The following is a 21,245-nucleotide window of genomic DNA, read 5'->3' on the forward strand; positions in this document are numbered from 1 at the left end:
CCAGATTTTCACTCTGCTTTTTCCCAAAGTTCAAATCTGCTTCATGCAAACTGCAGACAGCAGAGAAGGGAAGGGGCTCCAGACACTTCCTCCATTCCGGCCTGTGAACTCTGCTCTGCTCCCAGCACGGGGACAGGCCTGTCACCGGCTCCTCTACCTTGGGGAAAGCAACGTGGCCCTGCCAAAGCACAGAGTGTAGGGCAGGATTCAGAGCAGCGCCCCCCGAGTGCCTGGTGCAAAGGACCTGCTCCCCCCTCTCCTCCCAGGGAAGAGGAGAATGGATTAGAAGTATCTGCTGTCTGAAAAAAAACCCCACCAACCCAACTTAGTTCAGGACAACGCAGATCTTTATCAGTCCCAGGAGAAGCTGAGCAGAAGCCAAGCTTTCACACCATTCCACAGGCCATCTAATGAATTACACAAAACCTACCTCAAAAATAAACCTCTTCCCTGAGGGCACAGAATTTGGGTGACAGGGACCACACAGACAGCACGTAGCTAACAACTGTATGTTTATTTGCAAAAAGACACTGATTTTCTACGCTGGAAGCCAACCTGTACCTCTTCCTTCTCCCTGAACGCGGGGAGAGGCCTCTTCAGAGTGACCAACTGTTGCTGAGCACAGGCTGCAGGAGCCTCCCAGTCACACCAGGGACGTTCAGGTCCTGGCTGCTGGCGAGGCTGCGCCCAGAAGGGCTCAGTGGTGGAACAGACGGAGGTTGGTGTGGATCAGGGTGATCCCCAGCTCGTTGCAGGCCTCGATGACGACGTCGTCGGCAGCCGAGCCCGAGGGGGCGGCGATGAACTGCACTCCGCTCTGCACAGACAGGAGTGCAAGGATCAGGGGGATGGAAACCCAAAATCCCCCCTTAGAAGGAGCTGGCAGTGCCAGTCCTTCATTCAAATCCCACTGAACAAAGGCTTCCATCCCCAAAGCTGCTCCTTAAGGGAGCAGGAAGCTCTCTCTGCTGCTCAGAAATAACCCTACAAGGGTTCCTCTGGAAGCAACAGGCCTTGGCTTGATACTCTTAAATGGTTTAATAAACTTCAATCCCCTATTCATCCCAAATCAACAAACTGAGCAATGACTGCATTACTACTGTCCACGTGAGAGCAGTAACCACCAGGAACATCCTTCCCAGGATCTGCTATCCCAGTGCAGAGACTTTGCTCAGCAGTGCACACAAAATGCAAAGGAACAGCTCAGGCTGCGCAGCCACTCCCCTGGAGCCACCCCGGCCCCCTGGCGCTGCCGTGGCCTTACCCGCTTGGCTCTGTCGACGTTATCCCTGAAAGGGAAGAAGGCATCGGAGCTGAGGGACACAGCAGACAGCTTGGCAATCCACTGCTTCTTCTCTGCTTCTGTCAGCTGCTTGGGCACCTCCTCAAAGAGGGCCTGCCACTTCACCAGGTCCTCATCCTGCAGGCACGAGAAGCCAGCTCAGCCCCAGAGCACACGGCAGTTCCCTGCCAGGGCCGTGAGTGATGGCCTCCCTCTGATCCCAGCCTTTCCGCTCCATGACTCTGCTGCTGGAAACTTCATACCAGGGGGGTTAAAACACACCGCCACCATCAGCTCTTCCCGCATCCTTTTAACTCCTTTCCCTCTCCTAACCACAGGACCTGGGGGATTCCTTCTCTCCCTCCCGAATTCCAAGAGGCTCTCCATAAATGCCAGCAGGCATCTGGTAGATGACTTAACCCATAACCAACGGCAGCTGAGTTTACGATTCACCTTCTGAAACAGCAACTGGTCCAGTTCTTACCCCTTTAAACAAGCAACTGCTCACAAGGTGATTCACAAGCTCCCTAATCCAGCTCTTGGCTTTTGATACTTAAAAAGGACATAGTATTTTCTTGTCTCACTGTGGCCTGTCAGGGGCAGGTCAGAGGGATTCTGAGAATCCGAAGTGCCACACAAACAAACAGCTGTGTGTGAGAAGGTGCCGCTGGCAGGGCAGGGAGAACTGGAACATCAGCAGGAGCTTGAGCCCATCCTCACTGCTGGGAAGAACCAGGAGCTGAAGCCAAGCCGCACACTGAGGCACAGGGCAGGCTGCAGCTCCAGGGCTGTGGGGGCAGTCAGGGAGGGGCAAATCAGGATGCTTTGCCGGAGGCAGTAAATGGCTTTGGGGTCACCATGCCGGGCCCGGGATCCCCCATGGCAACCCACAGCAGGGGCGAGCCGCACGGCAGGAGCTGTCTGGCCGCAGGGGAGGCGTGGGCACCCTCACCTCTCCGATGGTGTCGGTGACGTACTGGTCGATGGCGTTGGAGATCTCGGCCCTCTTGACGCCGGCCCTGAACCTCATGGCCAGCACGCGCGGGTGGTGCCGCAGCCACCAGTTGTTGGCTTTGTCCCCGGCCAGGCGCGTGCAGTGGATCCGCGACTGCTGCCCCGCGCCCATCCCGATCACCTGCCACACACACAAACACACACGCAGGCGTCAGGGACACTGCTGCACCCCACAGCCTGGCGGGAAACACTCCCCCGCTTCAGCTGCTCCGAGCACAGAAAGTGTAGGGAATTAGTGGGGGGAACTTGGGAAACGCCTGCGTTCCTGATCCTGTGAATTGGTTACTGGGCCAGCTGTCTGCACTGCTGGCTTCTACAGCTCTTCGGAGCCGACAGTCACGCTCTAAACGCTTCTGTTCTCTCACCCTTCTAAAGAACACAGCCCCAGGCGTCAGAGTCAAACCCTTCACCTCAGGAGAGTGACAGTTATGGCTTCCTGCCTCTTCTGGAAAGGGGCACTTCAGTCAGAGCGTTAACGTCTGAGCCCAGGTCACCCAAACACCATCATCCCTCCGCTGAGTCGGGCACACACAGCTTCACCACACCAGCTGAGAGGGGCAGTTTGTCTGGCAAGGCAGTAAACCCACTGCTCACTCAGGAATGCTGGTCAGTGGCACCCTGACGTCCCATCAATTGTCAGGGCCCTGGAGCATCTCCTGTGCTGCCATCTGCCAGAATCCAGGCTTTTTGAAATCGCTGCTGCTAACCCTATTTAACAGCACTTGTGCTCCATCTCTAACAGATAAGCAAAATCCACACAGTGGTTTTATCTCGAGGAAGCTGCTTCGAAAACACAGCACTGGCTCAGCTTTTGCAGCCACCAGGGATGTCAGACTTGGGCTGGTAACTTTTGTCCATCCTGTGGGTCCCACTTCCTAAAGAGAGCTCCTGCCACTTCAATCCAGAGATCTGACAGGAAACAAGTCTCCCCCATCGTTTCCTGCTCAGCCACAGATGAACTGTTCCCCAGACTGTTCTCCAGGGACACAGTGCTGAGGCTCGAGGTGCTAGCCAGTGCCTCAGAGTTCCCAGCTCAGGCTGGGACAGATGGTAAAGCCGTAAGTCCCAGGCTGCCCTCAAAGGAATGACTCATTTGTCTTCCCATTCATCAAGGCACGGTGACTTCACCTCTTACCAGAAGCATAAAACATTCTGCTGGATCCTGTTCCCCCAAGGAGCAAATGAAAGGCTTGGTTGGCTCCGGCTGCTATCAGATATAATCTGCTCAGCCACAACTGAAGTCATCAGTGTGTAATAAACCCACAGGGATATTGGTGGTAGCTCAAACACTGAACAGATGCAAAGTTTCTTACAGTTCAGTGGCACCTTCCCCCTGACAAACGCCGCTGATGTACAACCTCTGCTCTCAACCCACCCACTTGAACTTGCAGGGGACCCTGGACCCCAGAGGAGCTCAGAGGAGCTCGACAGCAGCTGCACACTGGTGTGTTACCCCTTCCACAGAGGTTTATCCTCCCTCCCCGCACAAAGGAGAGGGCTGGCTGTGTCCCACAGCACACCGGGAACTGCCACCCAGCCCTTCAGAGTGGGACTAGCAAGGCTAGGCTGAGGCAGGGACTCTAGCTGGGGGTGCAGATGTTGGAGAGTGTCCCAGCCTGACTGCTGCTAGCAGGAGCCAAAATACCATGAAACATTCCCTACTTTCTAATATTTGGGATGTCCTGTGTCCTTTCCCAGCCAGAATGGTGTCTCAATCTCCATCACGTCCTTGTGAGCTGTGGCCTGGCACTCCTGTGATGGAATGGGGTGCTCTGTTACCTGTCAGCATCCCAGACCCTTTCTAAAAGAGCCTTTTCCTTTCCTCTGTGAACCACTCAAAATATTTCACATCTTCTGTGACCTAAATTTCGTCAAGAGATGAATAACTGAATTTTGGCTTGTATTCAACAACTCCAAAATGGCAGGGACTTTGTACTTCAGTTGATCAAGGTGATGCAGCCTGTAAACTCTTCACAAGCATCCCCAAATCTGCAGAGGTTTCTCTCTAACACTGATTCAAGTCATCGTTTTGCCTTTTTATAAAAGCACAGGTTCTGATGGAACACTGCTGGGGAAGATGTCCTCAATCCAACCTGGAATTTCTGGTCTAAAGAAGAGATATCAGTAGGTTGAGCTTCTGCTTAATAACACCACCTCTAGACTTGTACCTGCATCTCTCCTCACAGTGGCCTGTACCTATTCCCCTGCCTTCTTCACTTTATAAAATCCTTCTTCCTGCACCTCATCACTCCCTGCCCTACGTGGTGCCCCTTCCCCCACACAAAAACACTGCCAGAACCTCCAAATCCTCCACAAAGGAGCCATTCCTCCCCTTCCCTACAAAAAATTAATTATGTTTCCTTCAGAGCTTAATCTCCTGGGAATCCAGAAGTGCTTAAGCAGAGCCTATTAAGTGCGAGCAGTCAAAGGAGACAGCAGCACAGGGTGAGTAGAAAAAAACCCCAAATCTATCACTTAATAGAAAAAAAAGATTGCGTGAAAATTAAGAATTACTTGACTAAAACCACTTTGGTTCGCAGGAGAGTCAAACACACTCCACAGCTGGAATGCTGTGCAACAGCACAGAGTGGACGAGATGGATAATGCCCAAAGGATTCTTGTAAAATGATCCAGACTGGCCTGGGTTTACTCAGATTTACCCTGGATAATGAATGAAAACAAAAACCCTGAAGACACTTGGAAATGTAAAAATCTAATGAAGGACAAGGTAAATTTAACAGGTTTGTTTTACGCTACCGTCCAGAGAATAAAGAAAGAATAATTTTAAATTGCTAATTTAAAACACAATGGTGTCACTAAAGCAAGCGTAAATCAACGTGGTACAAGCTGAAAGTCAGCCGGAACAAGTGGAAGTGTTTGTTGCAATTAGTGGCAGCTGGCTTCCTGCAAATTAAGTGACACTCATGTCCAGAAATGCTTCCCACTCCACACTTTGTTGGAATGTGCTAACACAGCTACCTGGCTGATCCACCCCTGAGCCCAGTGGTGCCATGCTGTTCAACATCCCGGATGTCTCAGACACCAGAGTTTACCTAGGCATCCCCATTTCTTGGGGATGCTGTGAGGCTGAAATCTGCAGCATCTCGCTCAGCCTGGACTTGCCAAAGCACCGGGGAAATTGGGAATTGCTGCTGTGATGAGGGGAGAGGAGCAAAGACAGCAACACCTTTGTTCCGAGGCCATGAGATCTAATACTGCTGAGTGCAGAGTGCATTTAAAAGCAAAGGAACCCCCAACATAAAGCGGAATAAAAGACAAATCTGGATCTCCTGAGACATCTTCTGAGGAACCACACAGCACACGACCCCAGGAAGTCCTGGGAGACAGCACTGAGGTGTTTCCAGGCTGTACCAACAACCTGACAAACACACATCAGTGCCAGTCCAAGGAGAGTACAGCAGCTCAGTGTCAGTTTCTACCTGTAGGGTTCACTCCTTGATCCATTTTGCTGATTTATGATGTACCAAAGCTCAAAAACACTCTCTGGATTTTTCTTCTGTGTTTTTTTTTTTTTTAAGTAATCCAGGCCTACTGAAAAACTTCCATGGAGAGCAGAGAGCCAGCTAAACAGCACCATTACAAGTATGATCTGCTGGGCAAAAACACAACTTGCAATAAACTTACAGCAACTTTTAGGTAAATTATTTCGGCTGAACTGGTGACAACTTGGAAAGAATGGGCTTTTTTAAAATTCAAGATTCAGACTGGAAGAGGGGAAGTTTAGGTTAGATACTAGAAAGAAATTCTTCCCTGTGAGGATGGAGAGGCCCTGGCACAGGGTGCTCAGAGAAGCTGTGGCTGCCCCTGGATCCCTGGAATTGTTCCAGGCCAGGCTGGACAGGGCTTGGAGCACCCTGGGATAGTGGAAGGTGTCCCTGCCACAGCAAGGGGTGGAACAAGATGGGCTTTAATGTCCTTTCCAGCCCCAAGCCACTGTGTGACCATATGATTCATAACCTCGATTACACATTTGATAATGCCCCTACAAATTACAACATCCATCAGCAGCTTTGTAAAAATATATAATCAGGGAGACCAGAAGATTTTTATCGCCCCGGAGGGGTGAAAAAAGGAAAGCATATCCCATCTTTCTATGGAAAAAGTGAAAATAAGGAAGCATTTGGACAGTCAGAATCCAGCTGAGAAACCTACTGTAATTTCCTAAGGCTCTATACAGACTACAACATTCCCTGAGCAAAATTACGTGAAAGGACAGAGCAGTCAGAAAGAAATGGCTCAAGGCCACAGTGCAGAAGCACGTAAGAGCTTCTCCAACCCCACCAACCAAAGAGCCAGCCCTGCCACTACCATGAAAAAATGACAGCAAGGGTTTTGAAGCAGCCTCTCGAGAAACAACAGCCCTGCAGAGCACTGTGCAGGGCAGCTGCTCTGGCCCTGTTCAGCAGCCCACTGTGTGCTGAGGGTTTTCCAGGCCTGCCTGTGAGCAGTGGGGAGGGAAAGTCCTGCTGCAGTCACCCACCTGGCCATCCTTGGCGTAGCAGACTGAGTTGGACTGGGTGTACTTGAGGGCGATGCTGGCCACGATCAGGTCCCGGACAGCAGCCTCGGGCAGCTGGAACAGAGCACCACTGTCAGCACCCCTGCTACACCCCCAGCCAGCACAGCCACTCAACCACACACTGGGACAACAAGGTACCTAAAAATACCCTCTTTTGTTCAACTACCAGCAAATTTTGCTTAGATTAAAACCCAGAAATGATTGGTTTGGCAGCTGATCTCCCAAATCGCAGGGGTAAGACTCAATCTCAGCAGGTTCCATCACTGGCCTTAAGCCTGAAAACTCGTCTGCATTTACTGTCATCAGCTGTGCTCATAGGCAAAACCCAGGACCACAACAATTAAACCAGCTCCCAAAATCTGTATTTTTTTTAAGTGCCATTCCTAATTTATGAAAAATTTTTATTACCTCAATATCTGAACTTGCTTCTGAGCCCATGACTAATCACGTGCTCATTAATGAGTGTTTTTTTAACGACAACGAGGATCAGACACAAAGAAATCACTGAAAACCAGGCACACAAAAGGGTGATGTAGACAATGAATCAGGAGATGTGAGGGATCCTTAGCACATGGCTGCCTCACCATAAAAAATGGCACATGGTAGCTTCTTGTTTACAAATATTGTGGTAGTCTGAGATAATGGGAAAGGTCCGGCTCCTCTCATTTATCAAAAAAATCAAAACAGAGGAAAGCTATCTTGATCTACCCAAAAATATCAGATCCAGAAAGTCTGCTGCATCGTTTGGTGAGAGCCAGTTAAACCTCACTAAAATATTTTAGGAGCTCTTAAAATTGCCCAGTGGTCAATTCCTTGGTGGGGGCACATCAGTCCATTCACTCCACGTGCCTTTGAACTGAGGGATGTGCCACACTCACGTTCTTGTTCTTGGTGACGATGTTCTTGAACAGCGAGCGGTCGATGACCGCGTTGTTCCTCTTCTGCATCAGGTTCAGGCCATAGATGGTCCGGACCTCCAGGTCGTCGGGCTCGTACTGGGGATCCATCTGAGAGCCAAAGACAGGACAACAAAACGCTCTGAGGACAAAGCCTACAGTCTTCCAGCTTCCACACAAAGGGGGAAAATACATTTGGGCCTCGAGCTTACAACTCCCAGCCCTCTGTGGCATTCAAGGAACAGTGAATGCGATTCTTTCCAGAGGTGCACTCTTGGTGCACATCTCCATCCAAGCTGGAAGCACAACTAATTTACACCAGCACAGGGATCAGGTTAACTGGAACTGTGACACTGCACTCAGGTCCACCCATGCATGGCCTTACTCAGAACTTTGGGAGCCCTAGCTGAGGTTTCCAACAGGAAACAACCCAGACTAAGATGACCAGCTCTGAACAGGAGTGTGCACATGCTTTATGTGCTTTTCCTAATCCACTGAAATGTTTCAGACCGACTTTCCTTAGCACTGCTCTGCATTCAGCCCTGAAGATAGAGGCTTCACCAGTATGACCTCATCCTTGCAAAGTTAATTGAATTCCAGGAGGTAATCAGCTGCCAAGACTGTCTGTAATTTCATTCTTCCTTGCCTGAAGCTCCTGAGCCATCTTCCCCAGCTCCCCTGGCAGCTACACTACAACTGCAACTTCAGCTAAGCCTCGGATTTTCTTTTTGTGATGCTGTAGTGAAGTTCCCCGCTCATTTATCTCTCAAAGGCAGCAGAAATAGGACCTGACAGCAACCTGCGATCCATGGGCCATGTTCACCAAAACTGGGTGATTGTGGAGTCCCAACAATCGCTGCAGGAGCTAGGAAGGCAACCTGACACTGACTTGACCACCAGCATGCTGGCTGCAGCATCATCTCAGCTCCAAAGCGTGTGCTTCCAGCTTCATCCCTGACTGGAGCGGGGGTACAAACCTGGAGCACACAGTAAGCACCGTTCTTCTTTTTGGAAAGGATTTTGAGAGCTTCTTCCTCATAGCCAGGAGCCACCACACCATCAGACACCTGAAACGCACAGAGATTTCAGCTTCCACAGGAGAAAAAAGAAACAGGGGCTAAGCCTGAAAGCTCCCCCAGCCATTTCCTGCACTGAAGACACAAGTCTCTTGGGATCTGTCAGTATCCTACAACAGCAAAAGCGCTGCTACAGTATGGGTTTCAGTCCTGGAAACAAAAACCAGCAGAGCACTGTGAGCTCTTGGCAGAAGTCAGTAAAAAGCAACCCACACCCCTCCAATCAGAATGGAACTAATAACTAATGTCCTCCTCCAAGGGGAAACAGCTTGACCATGGCATCCCCACTTCCCAGCCCTAACAGTAAACGTGGCTCAAAATCCAATAAATCCTTATTTCAACAGTGACACTCCTGAGGAGGCAAAAACACTGGAAAAAGAGCTGTTAGGAGCATGGGAACTGAGAGTTTACATACATCAGTGCCACGAAGTGATACACAACTTTCACATTTGCGCCTTACAGTGTGGGCGAGGCTTTTTCCATTTTCAGCAGCACTGTACCAAATGTTACCCTCACAAACCAGCTGAATATGCTCCTTCATTTGTTTGATGTCATAAAATCACAGAATTGTTTGGAAAAGGTCACCTCACTCCATCCTCTTGTCGTGGACAAGGACACCTCCTACTACATCAGGTTGCTCCAAACCCAAAAGATTCTGTGATTCTAAGGAAGAAGCACAGCCTGGGAGGTGGCTGAGCCTGCATGTAAGTGGCAGGCAGCAGCCTATTTCCAAACTCCTGCCTTGGGCAAGGGGCTGGCCATCAGCACTCCAGTCCTTCACACCTCCCGTGACAGCTGCTCAACCAGACACCTGTGCCAGCCCAACCAGGGCTCCTTTCCAGAGGTTTGCAATCATCTCACAGAAGGCAGCACTGCCAGCTCTGCTATTTCACAGGCTCCAGCACACAGCCAGGTGTTAATTGGTAAGGGGGGGAAAAGAAAAAAAGCATCAAAAGACTGGTGTAAATTCTGTACTCCAGATCAGAGGATTACACAAATGGGCCAGTAAAAGTCTCCCTGGTAAAATGGGTCAATTTCCAACAAAAAGGCTGTTACGAACCAATGGCTGCATCTGAAATGATTCTCCTAGATGCCCTGGAATGATTTGCTGCTGTCACTGACCTCTCTGGAGATGATCTTGGCAGTAGGCACGTCACAGATATCAGACAGGGCAATGAAGTCACCAAAAGAGGACATCCGATCAGCACCTGAAAAAATCCTGAATTTTACTCATTTATCAAACTACAGCATCAGACCAAGAAAACTCTTCACTCCTACAGCCCAGATAACTGCTGTGAGAGCTAAGAATTTAATCCCACAGCAAAAATAACCAAAAGAGAGGCCATAAAAGCAACAAGGAGGAAAAATCCTACCTCAAACACATGGACCTTTATATATTCCCATAGTTCAGATATTCTTCCTTCTTCACTGCCTCTGTCAAAGCTCTAACTGTGTAATGACTACCTGCAGCACTGCAAGCAGCTCAGCTGTACCCTTGGTGGCAAGAGGACAAGGAGAGGCAAGGATCACACAGAAAGATTTTAGATGGGAGACAGTTGGAAAAAGAGGAATGCTTTTAGATGGCTATGCTCCCACCTTGGCTTTTCCTGCAAGAAAGCAGACCCAGAAATGTAGCAGCTTTTTTCTTCTTCTGTTTTAAAATAAGTATTTTCAATTTAATGGCATAGCTAAGGTGAAATCAATTCCCATCACAAACGCTCCACCACTCAGCAAGGTCAATTCTTCTGCCCCTGCCATTCTAAGGGTTTATTTTTCTAGCAATCATGCAGTGGTTTTGTGAGAGCAACACTCAAAGGTGGTCTGCAAAGAATGAACCCAAGCCAATGTGCTCCTTATCAAATCTGCCTTGATTTTTGTAATCTGTGCAGACTTTCTAGGAATGCCATGGAAAATGAGAGACGTAGCAAAGTATCTCAGCTAAGCAGAGGAAGCTGGTTTTGTTTACTTTTTTTAGCTTTTTTTTTTGTGAGCTCTGCAATACAAAAGCATTAAAAAAAATACCAGATAGAAACATCTCTACTCAAGTTAAATGCTCCTGAGCACCCCAATGTTGAGTGTGCTACCACCACTGCTGTTTATCCAGATCCTTTAGCCAATGCCCCACATTATATATGTGTGTGTGTGTGTGTGTGTGTGTGTGTGTGTGTGTGTAGAAATTTACATTTAAAAATACATCATCTTACAGGTCTTCTAGATTCACCAAGGAACAGAATCCAAAGTGGTTTTAGCTCTTTGAAACCATCTACAAGGGCTGCTCTCTTGGAAAGCAACTTCTGATAGGCAATGAGGAATATCCTTATGGAGAAAACCCCCTCTGGGGGAGGAGTGCGGTACAAAGGGAAGAGCAGAGGAAGAGCTGAGGATGCTGCTCAGCTCTTTGGACGGGCTGGTTTGCCGTGGTTGTTTGGAGCCCTCACCTCTGCTCCGGGCGTAGGCAGAGGCCAAGGGCGTCAGGGTCTTGTGGAGGTCGTGCACCATGCACACTTGGGCCTCCTCCTCGCTCAGAGGAACTCCAACAGCAGCACCTAGTGGGAAACACGAGCCAGGGCACTGCAGCCGCTGCTGCCTGCCCCAGGACCTGCCCACGCAGCCGGGGGAGGGAGCACGTCCCACGTCCCACCCTACCTGCGGGACTGACGTGCTTGAAGGAGGCTGCGGCCGGCATGCCCAGCGCCTGCTTCAGCTCCTTCACCAGCTGCCAGGCGTTGAGGGCGTCACAGAGGTTGATGAACCCGGGGGAGCCGTTCACCACTGCAAACACAGCACATGGACAGTTAAAGCAGGCAGAGCCCGCTCCCCAGAGCCTGGAGAGCCGTTCACCACTGCAAACACAGCACATGGACAGTTAAAGCAGGCAGAGCCCTCTCCCCAGAGCCTGGAGAGCCGTTCACCACTGCAAACACAGCACATGGACAGTTAAAGCAGGCAGAGCCCTCTCCCCAGAGCCTGGAGAGCCAGCACAAAGGGTTTCTCCCAGAGAGCACTCAAATCACTACAGACTGCTCTTGTTCAATGACCCTGGCTCCTCAGCTACTGGTGGAGTGCCCAGAAATCCACACCAAGAGTAAAGGCCATTTAAAAGTCTGCTCTCAAAACGTTTTGTTCTGGCCCTAAAGGAAGAACTGCTCGTACTGACGTGGCAGCACTGTGAGCATTTCAGGAGACTGGAGGAGAAAGGATCATTTTAACAATAATCCATGTCCATGAGGAGTGAGCACAGCATTGTTCTGCTGCCATACTGGAAGGCAGACTGGCAAGCAAATCAACCCCCAGTGTAGGAATGGAAAAACTTCCTAAGAGATCCCAGAGCTGAAATGGGGAAAATGCTGCAACACAAAGCTTCACTGCTTATTCAGCAGGGCACTGGCCACACACATTGAAAGCAGCCTCAAGAACAAGAGTAGCCAGACCTCCCCTCCAGAACAGGGGTTTCCCTCACTACAGCAATGCTGTTGCAAGTGGCACACCCTGTAAGATGGCAGAGACACACACCAGACCTGTCCCAAATTTGTAAGAGGGGTAACTATCCCTTCCTGCTGCCACCATCAGCAGAAGCAGCATTCTACAAACCCAAAATAATAACCTTCTGCTCAAATCCATCGAAGAAAGACAAAAAAAAAAGAACAAAACCAATTCAGACCTAGAGAAAAACAGCTCGGTTTCTAGGCAGATTAAATAGTGACACACAAAAAAAAGGGGAAGATACTAAACAAGGAAAATGACAAGGAGAAAAGCATCTAAAAAGGATGACAAGGTTTTCCTTTGCAAAATCTGGATCTAATGTCAAGCAGAAAGTACACTACATAAATCTGTTCAAAGCACCTTGGACACACAATCCTACAGCAGCAGAGAACACGGAGCTGCAATTGGTCATTTGGGGCTCAACAAAGCAGCTTTCCTGTCTCACACAGCTGAACTTTTAACTGCAAAGTTAATGCCACTCAGTAATAACGCAGCTGTGAAGCCATCCCCTGCACTAAGGCACAAGATGCGCAAAGACATGTCCAACCACCTCCATTCCCAGCCACGCCAGAGCCCCCTCCTGGCCGGCACAGCCCAGGGCTCACCTGTGAGGGGCAGTTTGGGTCTGGTGGTGTAGAGCTGTGCAGGACTCTGGTGAGGGTTCATGCCGTAGCGCAGGGGCAGCTGCGACAGTCCCTTGCTGTACTCCCTCCTAAAGTAGTCAGAGATGGCGGCGTCGTACTGAGCAGTGTGGGTGAAGGCCTGGGGACACAAGGGGGGACACTCGCCAACTTAGGAACCTCAGCTTACGGAGGATTTGGTGTTTAAAGAGGTGAAGAACCTCCTCAGCCCTTCACGGCAGGAGAATGTGACCAACCTTGAGTGCCAGCAGGCGCCGGGTTTCCATGGCAGTGTCCTTGTCCCTTGATGCTGCCATCTCCCTGGCCACCGCAGCGTAGTCTGCAGGGTCACACACCACTGTCACACGGGCGTGGTTCTTGGCAGCCGCCCGCAGCAAGGCCACTCCCCCTGCAAGACAGGGGCACAGGCATGGAGCACTTCCCTCCTGGGCACAACTCAGCCGGGAAGGGATGTGCATCATGGATCCTTTGTGCCAGATGAATGGATCTCCTCCCTCCAGCAGAGAGGGGTGAGAGTGCTCTTCAAAATGCCCAGGGGCTGGTGAGTTAGACTCAATCTGCTGGTGAAGGTGCAAACTGACCCAGGCAGAGCTGCAGGGGCCAGGGAACAGCACAAGGGTTGTGATGAGCAGCTGGGGCCAGCACGTCCTCCAACGGCACAGCCACATCCCAAAGATGGCTGACCCCACACAGAGCTTAACCACCATCCTCTTCACGCTGGGTCTGCAGAAAGATTTGCTTTCACACTGCCACACAACAGAGGTTCTCAAATGTCTCTGCAAATAACAATGAATCTTGCCCAGGTCCTCTGTGTGAGATAAAATGCCACACTACTCCCTTCAGTCTGACTGCACTGCTATTGCAACTCTTTAAATCATACAAGATTCTAGGCTGCTGCAAAGGAAAAGTAGAGGCTGGCCTTGCTTCATGCAGAGCAAGTATTACTCCATAAAACATTTAATAGAGAGCTCTGCTGGGCATCATTTGGACTAAACTACTGCAAGAAAATCCAATCCCAATCCAACCACATGGCACAGAACTGTGCCTGTGCTGTTCACAGGTTGCCAAGCAGAGATACTGCAGTGAAGGCAGGCACAGCAAGCCTTTGGGGTTAACAACTAGCAGCAAGAGAAAACATGCTAATGCAGGTGTCCATGCTTCCCAGCTCAGGTGCTGAGTACTCTCCCACATATTCAGACCAACCCCTTTCCTCCTCATGGCTTCCTGCAGTGAAGTTCTCACTCATCCTCAGAGCATTTTCAGTGGCACAGCTCTGCTCTCCAAAGCTCATGTTTTTTTAAATTTCTATTACACTGTCAGGCTGCAAAAGAGGTTTAGTCTTGCTGTCCATGCTTCAGCAGGGAGCACGGTCCACCTGGCCTTTCCTAGCACAGCCCTCAGGCTCCTTCTTGCCCCCCATGCAGCATGCCTTGCCAGACTGTTATTGCCATTTCAATTGCTCAAAAACAACCAGGCTTACCCAGCTATGCCTTCAGCCTGCTCCTTGCAGCTCCTGAGCGCTTGAGCAGACTTCCTTTACAGGTGTGCAAAGACCACCAAACAAAAAGAGCAGAACTGAGACCACGCCGAGTCCAGAAGCACAGAGTCTGTCTGGAAAGCAGATTTGCTCTCCCTTTAACTTACCAATATCAATCTTTTCCACTGCATCCTCTACAGTCACACCGGGAGAAGACACGGTCTTCACAAAGGGGTACAGGTTGCACACGACAACTCTGAGAATGGAGGGGGGAAACTGGGTTATTCACCAAGAAATAAAGATGCCAAACTGGGCTTGGCAAGCACAAGATAACACCAGTGATTTTATGGTCTCCTCTCTCAGATCAGGAGCCAGCATAAAATCCTGTGGCCAAGAGTGGTGCTCAGCCCAGGGGCAAGTGATGGTACAGCGCATGATGACATTCAGCTGAACTCTGCGTATCAAACGAAGTCAGAACCAGTCTACAGCAACCAGATTCAAGGAAGAGCTTCTTTAAATACATGTGCCTGAATATAAATGTTTAGTGATTTTGGTGCACAACCTGAACCATTTCAAAGGACTTCAAAGTGGGCTCTCAGCAGTATTGAAAATGGGCCTCCACCAATTCTCCAAAGAGAGAAGCACCCAAGAAAGGTCCATTGCAAACAAAGGACAATCAATCTAATTTCCCACAACTCTTCCAAGAGCAGAAAATGACCTACATGCCACCTTCTGGACTTTTAAAATACCAACCACATATGAAACCTGAGTGTGCAGCCCAAATGCCATAAAGCCTCTGTAGCACATGAAAGCAGGGTAGAAAATCGACTTTTCCGTCTCAGGCTAAGACTGGACCTAACTGGAATTAGTTTTTCCATCTGATCTAGAAGCAGGTCTGTATTCCAGCAAGAATGAATAACATACCTGTCCCATCCTACCAGGGCCACAGGAACTGCAGTGCAAGATGGGAATTGTTCTGATCTTCACAAACAGGGTTTTTAATCCAAGAGAATTAGTTTACTCTCTTGATCTGAGTACATGAAGGTATCGAACTCCAAGGTGTGCTCAGTATGGCACAGAACTGCTGTGATGAGTAGCCTTGTGTCCAACTTGTAATATTCCTTTGTTCCCACTCCATGTGAACTCCAGCAGAAGGGATAATAAGCTTCCAGAATGGCTTTCAGAACCACCCCCCCATGTCTCGAAATTCTCTACAATGTCTTTTATTGTGTCTTCTGTTTCTAATGCTCCCTTTCCCCCGGATCCATTCATGCTCCTGACCTGTTGCAAACCATCAGGAATCTGTGGACTTTAACTTTGCTAATGCTTTTATCTGTGCAAACCAAGACAATCAGTATCAGGCTTTCCTTCACTGACTTGGATATGCAAATTTTATGCTACTGTGCAAAGGCAGTCCTGCTGAGGATCAGCTACTTCTGCTTTTTGCAAAAGAACCTGAATCCAAATTACCAGTCTGGATGCAAGTGCACCATAAGTCACTGATGTAAGGGCACATTATTCCCCCTGCAATTCAGCAGAGCCTGCTTTAATATGCAGCATGCTCTGAAGAGCCACCACTGCTGAGCCATCTAAGAGGATTCCTGTGGTTTTAAATTTCAGGTTTTCAAATTCAGCCCAGAAATCCATTCATCAGCTTCTAAAAGTAATTTTAAAACTCCAGATGCATTCTGGCCCGCAGTCGTACCACACCTCCCACCCTGGCTACACCTACAATTTGCTATGTCCAGCTCAGCCATTTGTTTCTGAACCGGGAGCTACTCCCTGATGTACAACTGGTTATTCACACACAGTAGCTGGATGTTAACACCAGCTAGTTACACATAGCCCTCAACTGCCCTGTGTTACTAAGTAAACACAATTTAACAAAAACTGAAATAAAACCCCAAACTTGGGCACATTAGTGCACAAACTTTGTTACTTCAGCTTCTGGATGCAGCTCCCTTGCTCCCAAGACGGCTCTCAAAGTTTAAGTTTTCTGTCTCTTATCTGTGTGTTTTCTGTCTGAACAAACGCTGTGTTCCTGACCCATTTTCCGTGTCTATTCTTTATTTATGTGTTGAAACTCAGTAAACATTATGCAAATATCAAAGGGTATATTTACTAAGCAAGCATTTCAAAATCAGGAATTGCCATCTGATCAGACACATGGAACCAACCTGAGGGAAGATGAGCCAGCTTCAAAAGTACTGAACTCAACTCTGCAACACGTGTAACGTGGCCCTACACTGACTGTGTGTAACGTGTCAGAATTCCCAGGGAACCAGAAGGAATTAGACCTCTGAGTTCCCTGTGCAAGCCACAAGGTAACTTTCTTGTTTCAGTTTTCTCTTGCTACAAGTGGTGAAGAGGTGCCTGTAGAAAATCAGGTTTTTAAATACATAGCATGTCCTGCCAGGGCAAAGAAAGGAGACTGCAGGTCTGCTGGTGTGCGGAGGTTGCAATCCCTCTCGCTCCCCTTCCTTGGTGTTGACTGGGCTCTACTGTTGGTTTTTGATTACTGATGGATTGCATCACGTCCCCCAGCATTTACCTTACAAGGCTGAAATCCTGTTTCTTCATATCAGCATTATCCTCTGGAATATTGCGAGCCAAGATGCCTAGTTATAAAAAACAGTGCATCTTCATTAAAAAAGAACTAAATCACCGACAGGATTTTAATTCAACACCTCTCTTCACACCGTGATTTTGTCCTCAGAGCCTTTTTATCTTAACTTTTTCATTTTAGTTCAGACAGCACCCTCAGCCTCTGCTCCTTTATTCCACTTTACAGAGTCTTTGGCTGTTCAAATTCCACGCTAACAGATCTTCTTCCCCCAATGCCAAATCCTAGGGTATCCCAAATACCGACCAGCAACCTCAACTATGTATGTTTTAAGCACTCGTTGCTGCCCTTAAAACACTGAAACCATCATCAAGGGCTTCATGGGAGAGAAAAAGGGCACCTGCCCTAAGAGACAAGGGAAGCAAGAGAGAATGAGCAGTGTAGGTGGCTGGTGGGGTCCAGGAACTCGGAGACACATGAGGGTGACATGAGTGTGAGGAACAGCACAGTCCTGCGTTCAGCATCACGGGAGATTGTCTCCAGCCCTCAGGTAGGATGGACAGCAGGTTCCACCTGAGGCACCTCAAGCACTGCAACAGGAGGTGAAGGGCAGATGGATCAATGTGCAGGCAGACCAGTTATCAGAGACCCTCCCTGCTGGAGTCAGAGAACATCAGAGCATGCAGAAATCATCCCTAAAGCCTACGCTGTCATGTTCCTTGTGGTGCACACCAGACCCACCCGCAGGTTAAACTCTGTGGAGCTCCCTGCCCAGCACGTCTGCAGCTGACTCTGCAAAGGCATTTACAGAGAAGCACCGTTCCTTATAGCCCCAGGGGAGAGCTCTGCTAACTGCAGAGATGCCAGCTTAGCAACAAGGAGGTAATTCAGCCACCCTGCACTTCACCCCGTGCCTTTTCACCTCTCCTTCTGTCCCTGGAGCAAATCTCTTCTCATTACTCGGTTCTTCCACACAACCCTTAAAAAAGGCATCTGTCAACTCCTCCTTCCCACCCTCCCTGCCCTCTTTTAGCCTGAAAGCTGTATTAGCAGAAACATACCAGCATGGACCGCAGGATGAAGGGTTTTCACACGTCCACCCAGCATCTCAGGGAAGCCTGTGAGGTCGGAAACATCTCTGCCCAAGAAGAAAACAGCACAGTAACAGATGTGCCATACTGACTTGATCTAGAGGTTGAATGACCCACACAAAGAAAGCGTAGAGATTTCACCTCAAAACCACCTATGCCAAAGGGACAACAGACTGCTTTACCCATGAATGGAAATAAAGAGCTCATGGGTCACACCCATGTATTTCTTGAATACACTGGCATAACCAAGATGAACAAACCCCAAGTCAAAACGGTTTACAGAGAGAATGGAAGGCCATGTGGAGGTGCTCTTCCTCCCAGCCTAGATTCACCACTCCTTGTGACTGTTCAGAGTGGTAATAACAATAATGAGGGCAGGGGAAATGTGAGCATCCTTTGCTTCAGGCCTCACTGCCAGCACAGCCAAAGAAGTAAGCTGGGGAGACACAACCAGGTGCTGGGTAACAAGGAGCCCTGGGGGTGATTCGGATTTGTGCTGATGTGTCCCAGGGACCAACCACTGTGTTCACGGGGAGTAAAAATGGAGTCACAGTCACCTGTCCTGCCAAATAATTGACATCTTTTCATCACTGCACTGAAACCCATTGTTATTTGGCCAGAGCATTTTTTTTTAAATCCATAGCATGGAAGAAATCAGAACAAATTTCCCCAGAATCATGGGCTAAACTAGGTCAGTCACTCTACATGACCTTTTTCCAACAGTGGATGCACAACACTTAGAGGCTCCATCTGCATTCAGTGATTGTGCCGGGAAAATTATTTGTGACCAACGAACTGCAGCAAGGTTCAACACGTTCCTGGCACATCAGTGCTGTCCCAGGACCAGGCAAAGATCAGCTTTCACCTGGCTGTGAGCAGCAGCACTCAGGGCAGATTATGAACATCAAGGTAACAGATTGTCCCACGGAAACAAAGCTGGTTCACGGCGGACAAGGAATCCCAACAAAAAACTCCAACACTTCTCCTCACAGTAATGCTCCTCAGCCTGAGCCAACGGATCCCTGGACAAAAAGGTTCTGAAGTTTGCTTTGGGGCAGGGTTTTATTTTTGTGGGGGTTTTTGTTGTTGTTGTTGTTGTTGGTTTTTTTGTTTGGTTTTTTTTTTAAAGGGAAGACTTGGTTTCAGAGCAATTTTCACTCACTCTTGTTCACAGACGAAACAATTTAAGCAACCTCAGGGCCCAAAAGAGCATTTTTGGTGGTGATGCACAGGGGAGTGTGTGTACCTGACAGGCAAGCCAGCATCCCTCAGGGACTTGGCAGTTCCTCCGGAGGCAATTAAACCCAGGCCAAGCGCATTCAGGCTCTTCGCAAACTCCACCAGGTTGGTCTTGTCAGAGACGCTGAGCAAAGCTGGCAGGCGGGAAGAGCGCGAGTGTTCGGGTTTTAACGGCGCCAACAGAGAAAACGACAGGATTAAGGGAGTGACGCTTTTTAGAGATGCGTGTTTTAGGAGCGTATTTGGTGTCCGGGGGGAACGGGGCACCAGAGCCTCGCGGTGCTCCACAGGGGAAGCCGCCCCTCAGGCGAGGGAGGCCACGGCCTCCGGGAGCCCAGGGCGGGCCCGATCGCCTCAGCGCCCCCCGCTCCCCCAGCCCTGCCCCGGGAGCGAGGGGCTCCCGGCCCGGGGACACCGCCAGCGCCCTGCCGCCGCCGGCAGCCCGCGCGGAACCGGCGCTGAGGCGCCTTCCGGGGCCGGCCCGCCGAGGCCAACCGGCGGCCATCGCGGGCCCCTGCGGCGGCGGCGGCGGCAGGGCACCCCCCCCCCCAGCCCTCAGGGACACCCTCCCCGCGGCCATCGCCCGCCCCGCGTTACCGAGCTGCTGCCGCGCGGCCATGGCGCCGTCGGTGCGTGCTGCGGGAGGGCGCGGAGGCGCGGAGAGGGCGAGCGGCGGCGGGCCGGCGGGATTTGGGCGCGCGGGGGCGGGAGGCGGAGGGGGCGGCCCGGGCGGGGCGGGGAACGGAGGGAGGCGGCGGTGCCCGGGTCGGGCGGCGGGCACGGGGGTGTTCGGGACACACGCGTGGCCTCGGCGGGAGGGCGGATGGGCCGTGGTCGGGTGTTCCCCCTCCACGTGGGCTCGGTGTGCGCGACTTGGGCGCACCAAGCGTACAGAGACACACATGCACGCCGATGTTGGCACTGACACGGGTGCACCGCGCCCACACAGAGTGCGCGCACACACGCACACGCATACACACATACATACACGCATACATATAGAATTTTCGGGGGTGGGAAACGCAGCTTAGTACACAGGTGGAAAATGAGGTGCAGGTGAGGCGATACCTCTTCGCAGTGGAAGGTGGTGCAGTAAGGACCATTCATTTTTTTCCAGGGAGTACTGACGGGGAGTTTCATCTATGGAAAGTCCTCTCGCTGAGCTTCCACACGGGCGGAGGCAAAACACTCATTTACCAAGTCTGAGGTAAAAAAAAAATCATTTGCAAATAGTAAAATGATGCTTTCCTTTTTTTTATTTTTTTTTTTCTCCGTAAGGGGAGCTTTTTTTCCTCTGGGCCTCCAAATTTCCTGATATTCCTTGCAAAAGAGCTTTGCTTGTTTTCCTGCCAGCCTGTGGTTAACAGGTAACGCTGACTGAACGCGCTGGCTTTAACAGGTTAAAATCTGTTCTGTGCTCCTGTGCACCCCAGCAGGGTTTAGCTGCACCACTGGGACCAGCAGTGCTTTGCAAGTGGAGCTCTCTGCAGTTAATTTGCAGCACAAGCCCTGGCCCCACCTGGTAATACTGAATCAGCAATAGTGTCAGCACGGGCAGGCCCCTGAGGCGTCCCTGCGGACTTCTGTCACATTTTCATCGACCGCGCAGGTGTTCGTTGTACACCTGCAGCTCCCAGAGCACTCAGACTGCATTAGGCACTCCACTCGCATTAAAAAAAGAAGGAATAAATGGAAGTTTTTAGTTCTCGCAGGCAGAAAGGTGGGAAGTACAAGGCAAGTGCAGTTGGAAGGCCCAGACGCTTGGCTGCTTTGATTTGTGAGTCTCTGGGCTTGGGCAGTATTGTCTGTGTGAGGAAGAGTCAAGCCAGAAATACCAAACATGCATAATAAACCCAGTGTGTATATTACTCTCAGTAGCAGCTGGTGACAAGCAGTAATAAATTACTGCTCAGGAGGGTAGCTGGGGCCAAATGAAAATATAC

General features: G+C 50.0%; 1 protein-coding gene across 1 annotated transcript; it reads right to left on the reverse strand.

Moving 5' to 3' along the window:
* Positions 1-495: 495 nt before the first annotated feature.
* Positions 496-20,002, reverse strand: ATIC (5-aminoimidazole-4-carboxamide ribonucleotide formyltransferase/IMP cyclohydrolase). The gene is made up of 16 exons (XM_066189433.1): positions 19,900-20,002; positions 19,310-19,436; positions 18,034-18,110; positions 16,961-17,027; positions 14,577-14,665; positions 13,169-13,320; positions 12,897-13,053; positions 11,455-11,580; positions 11,247-11,354; positions 9,931-10,016; positions 8,710-8,799; positions 7,715-7,843; positions 6,798-6,890; positions 2,235-2,417; positions 1,265-1,420; positions 496-817 (listed from the first exon to the last, which is right to left on the reverse strand). Exons 1-16 carry the CDS (start codon positions 19,919-19,921, stop codon positions 698-700), a joined length of 1,782 nt encoding a protein of 593 aa, XP_066045530.1. The 5' UTR covers positions 19,922-20,002; the 3' UTR covers positions 496-697.
* Between the last annotated feature and the right edge of the window lie 1,243 nt (positions 20,003-21,245).

Source organism: Chamaea fasciata, unplaced genomic scaffold (assembly GCF_029207755.1).
Source record: "Chamaea fasciata isolate MVZ Bird 193981 ecotype frontalis unplaced genomic scaffold, bChaFas1.0.hap1 SCAF_8, whole genome shotgun sequence".
Lineage (NCBI taxonomy): Eukaryota > Metazoa > Chordata > Aves > Passeriformes > Sylviidae > Chamaea > Chamaea fasciata.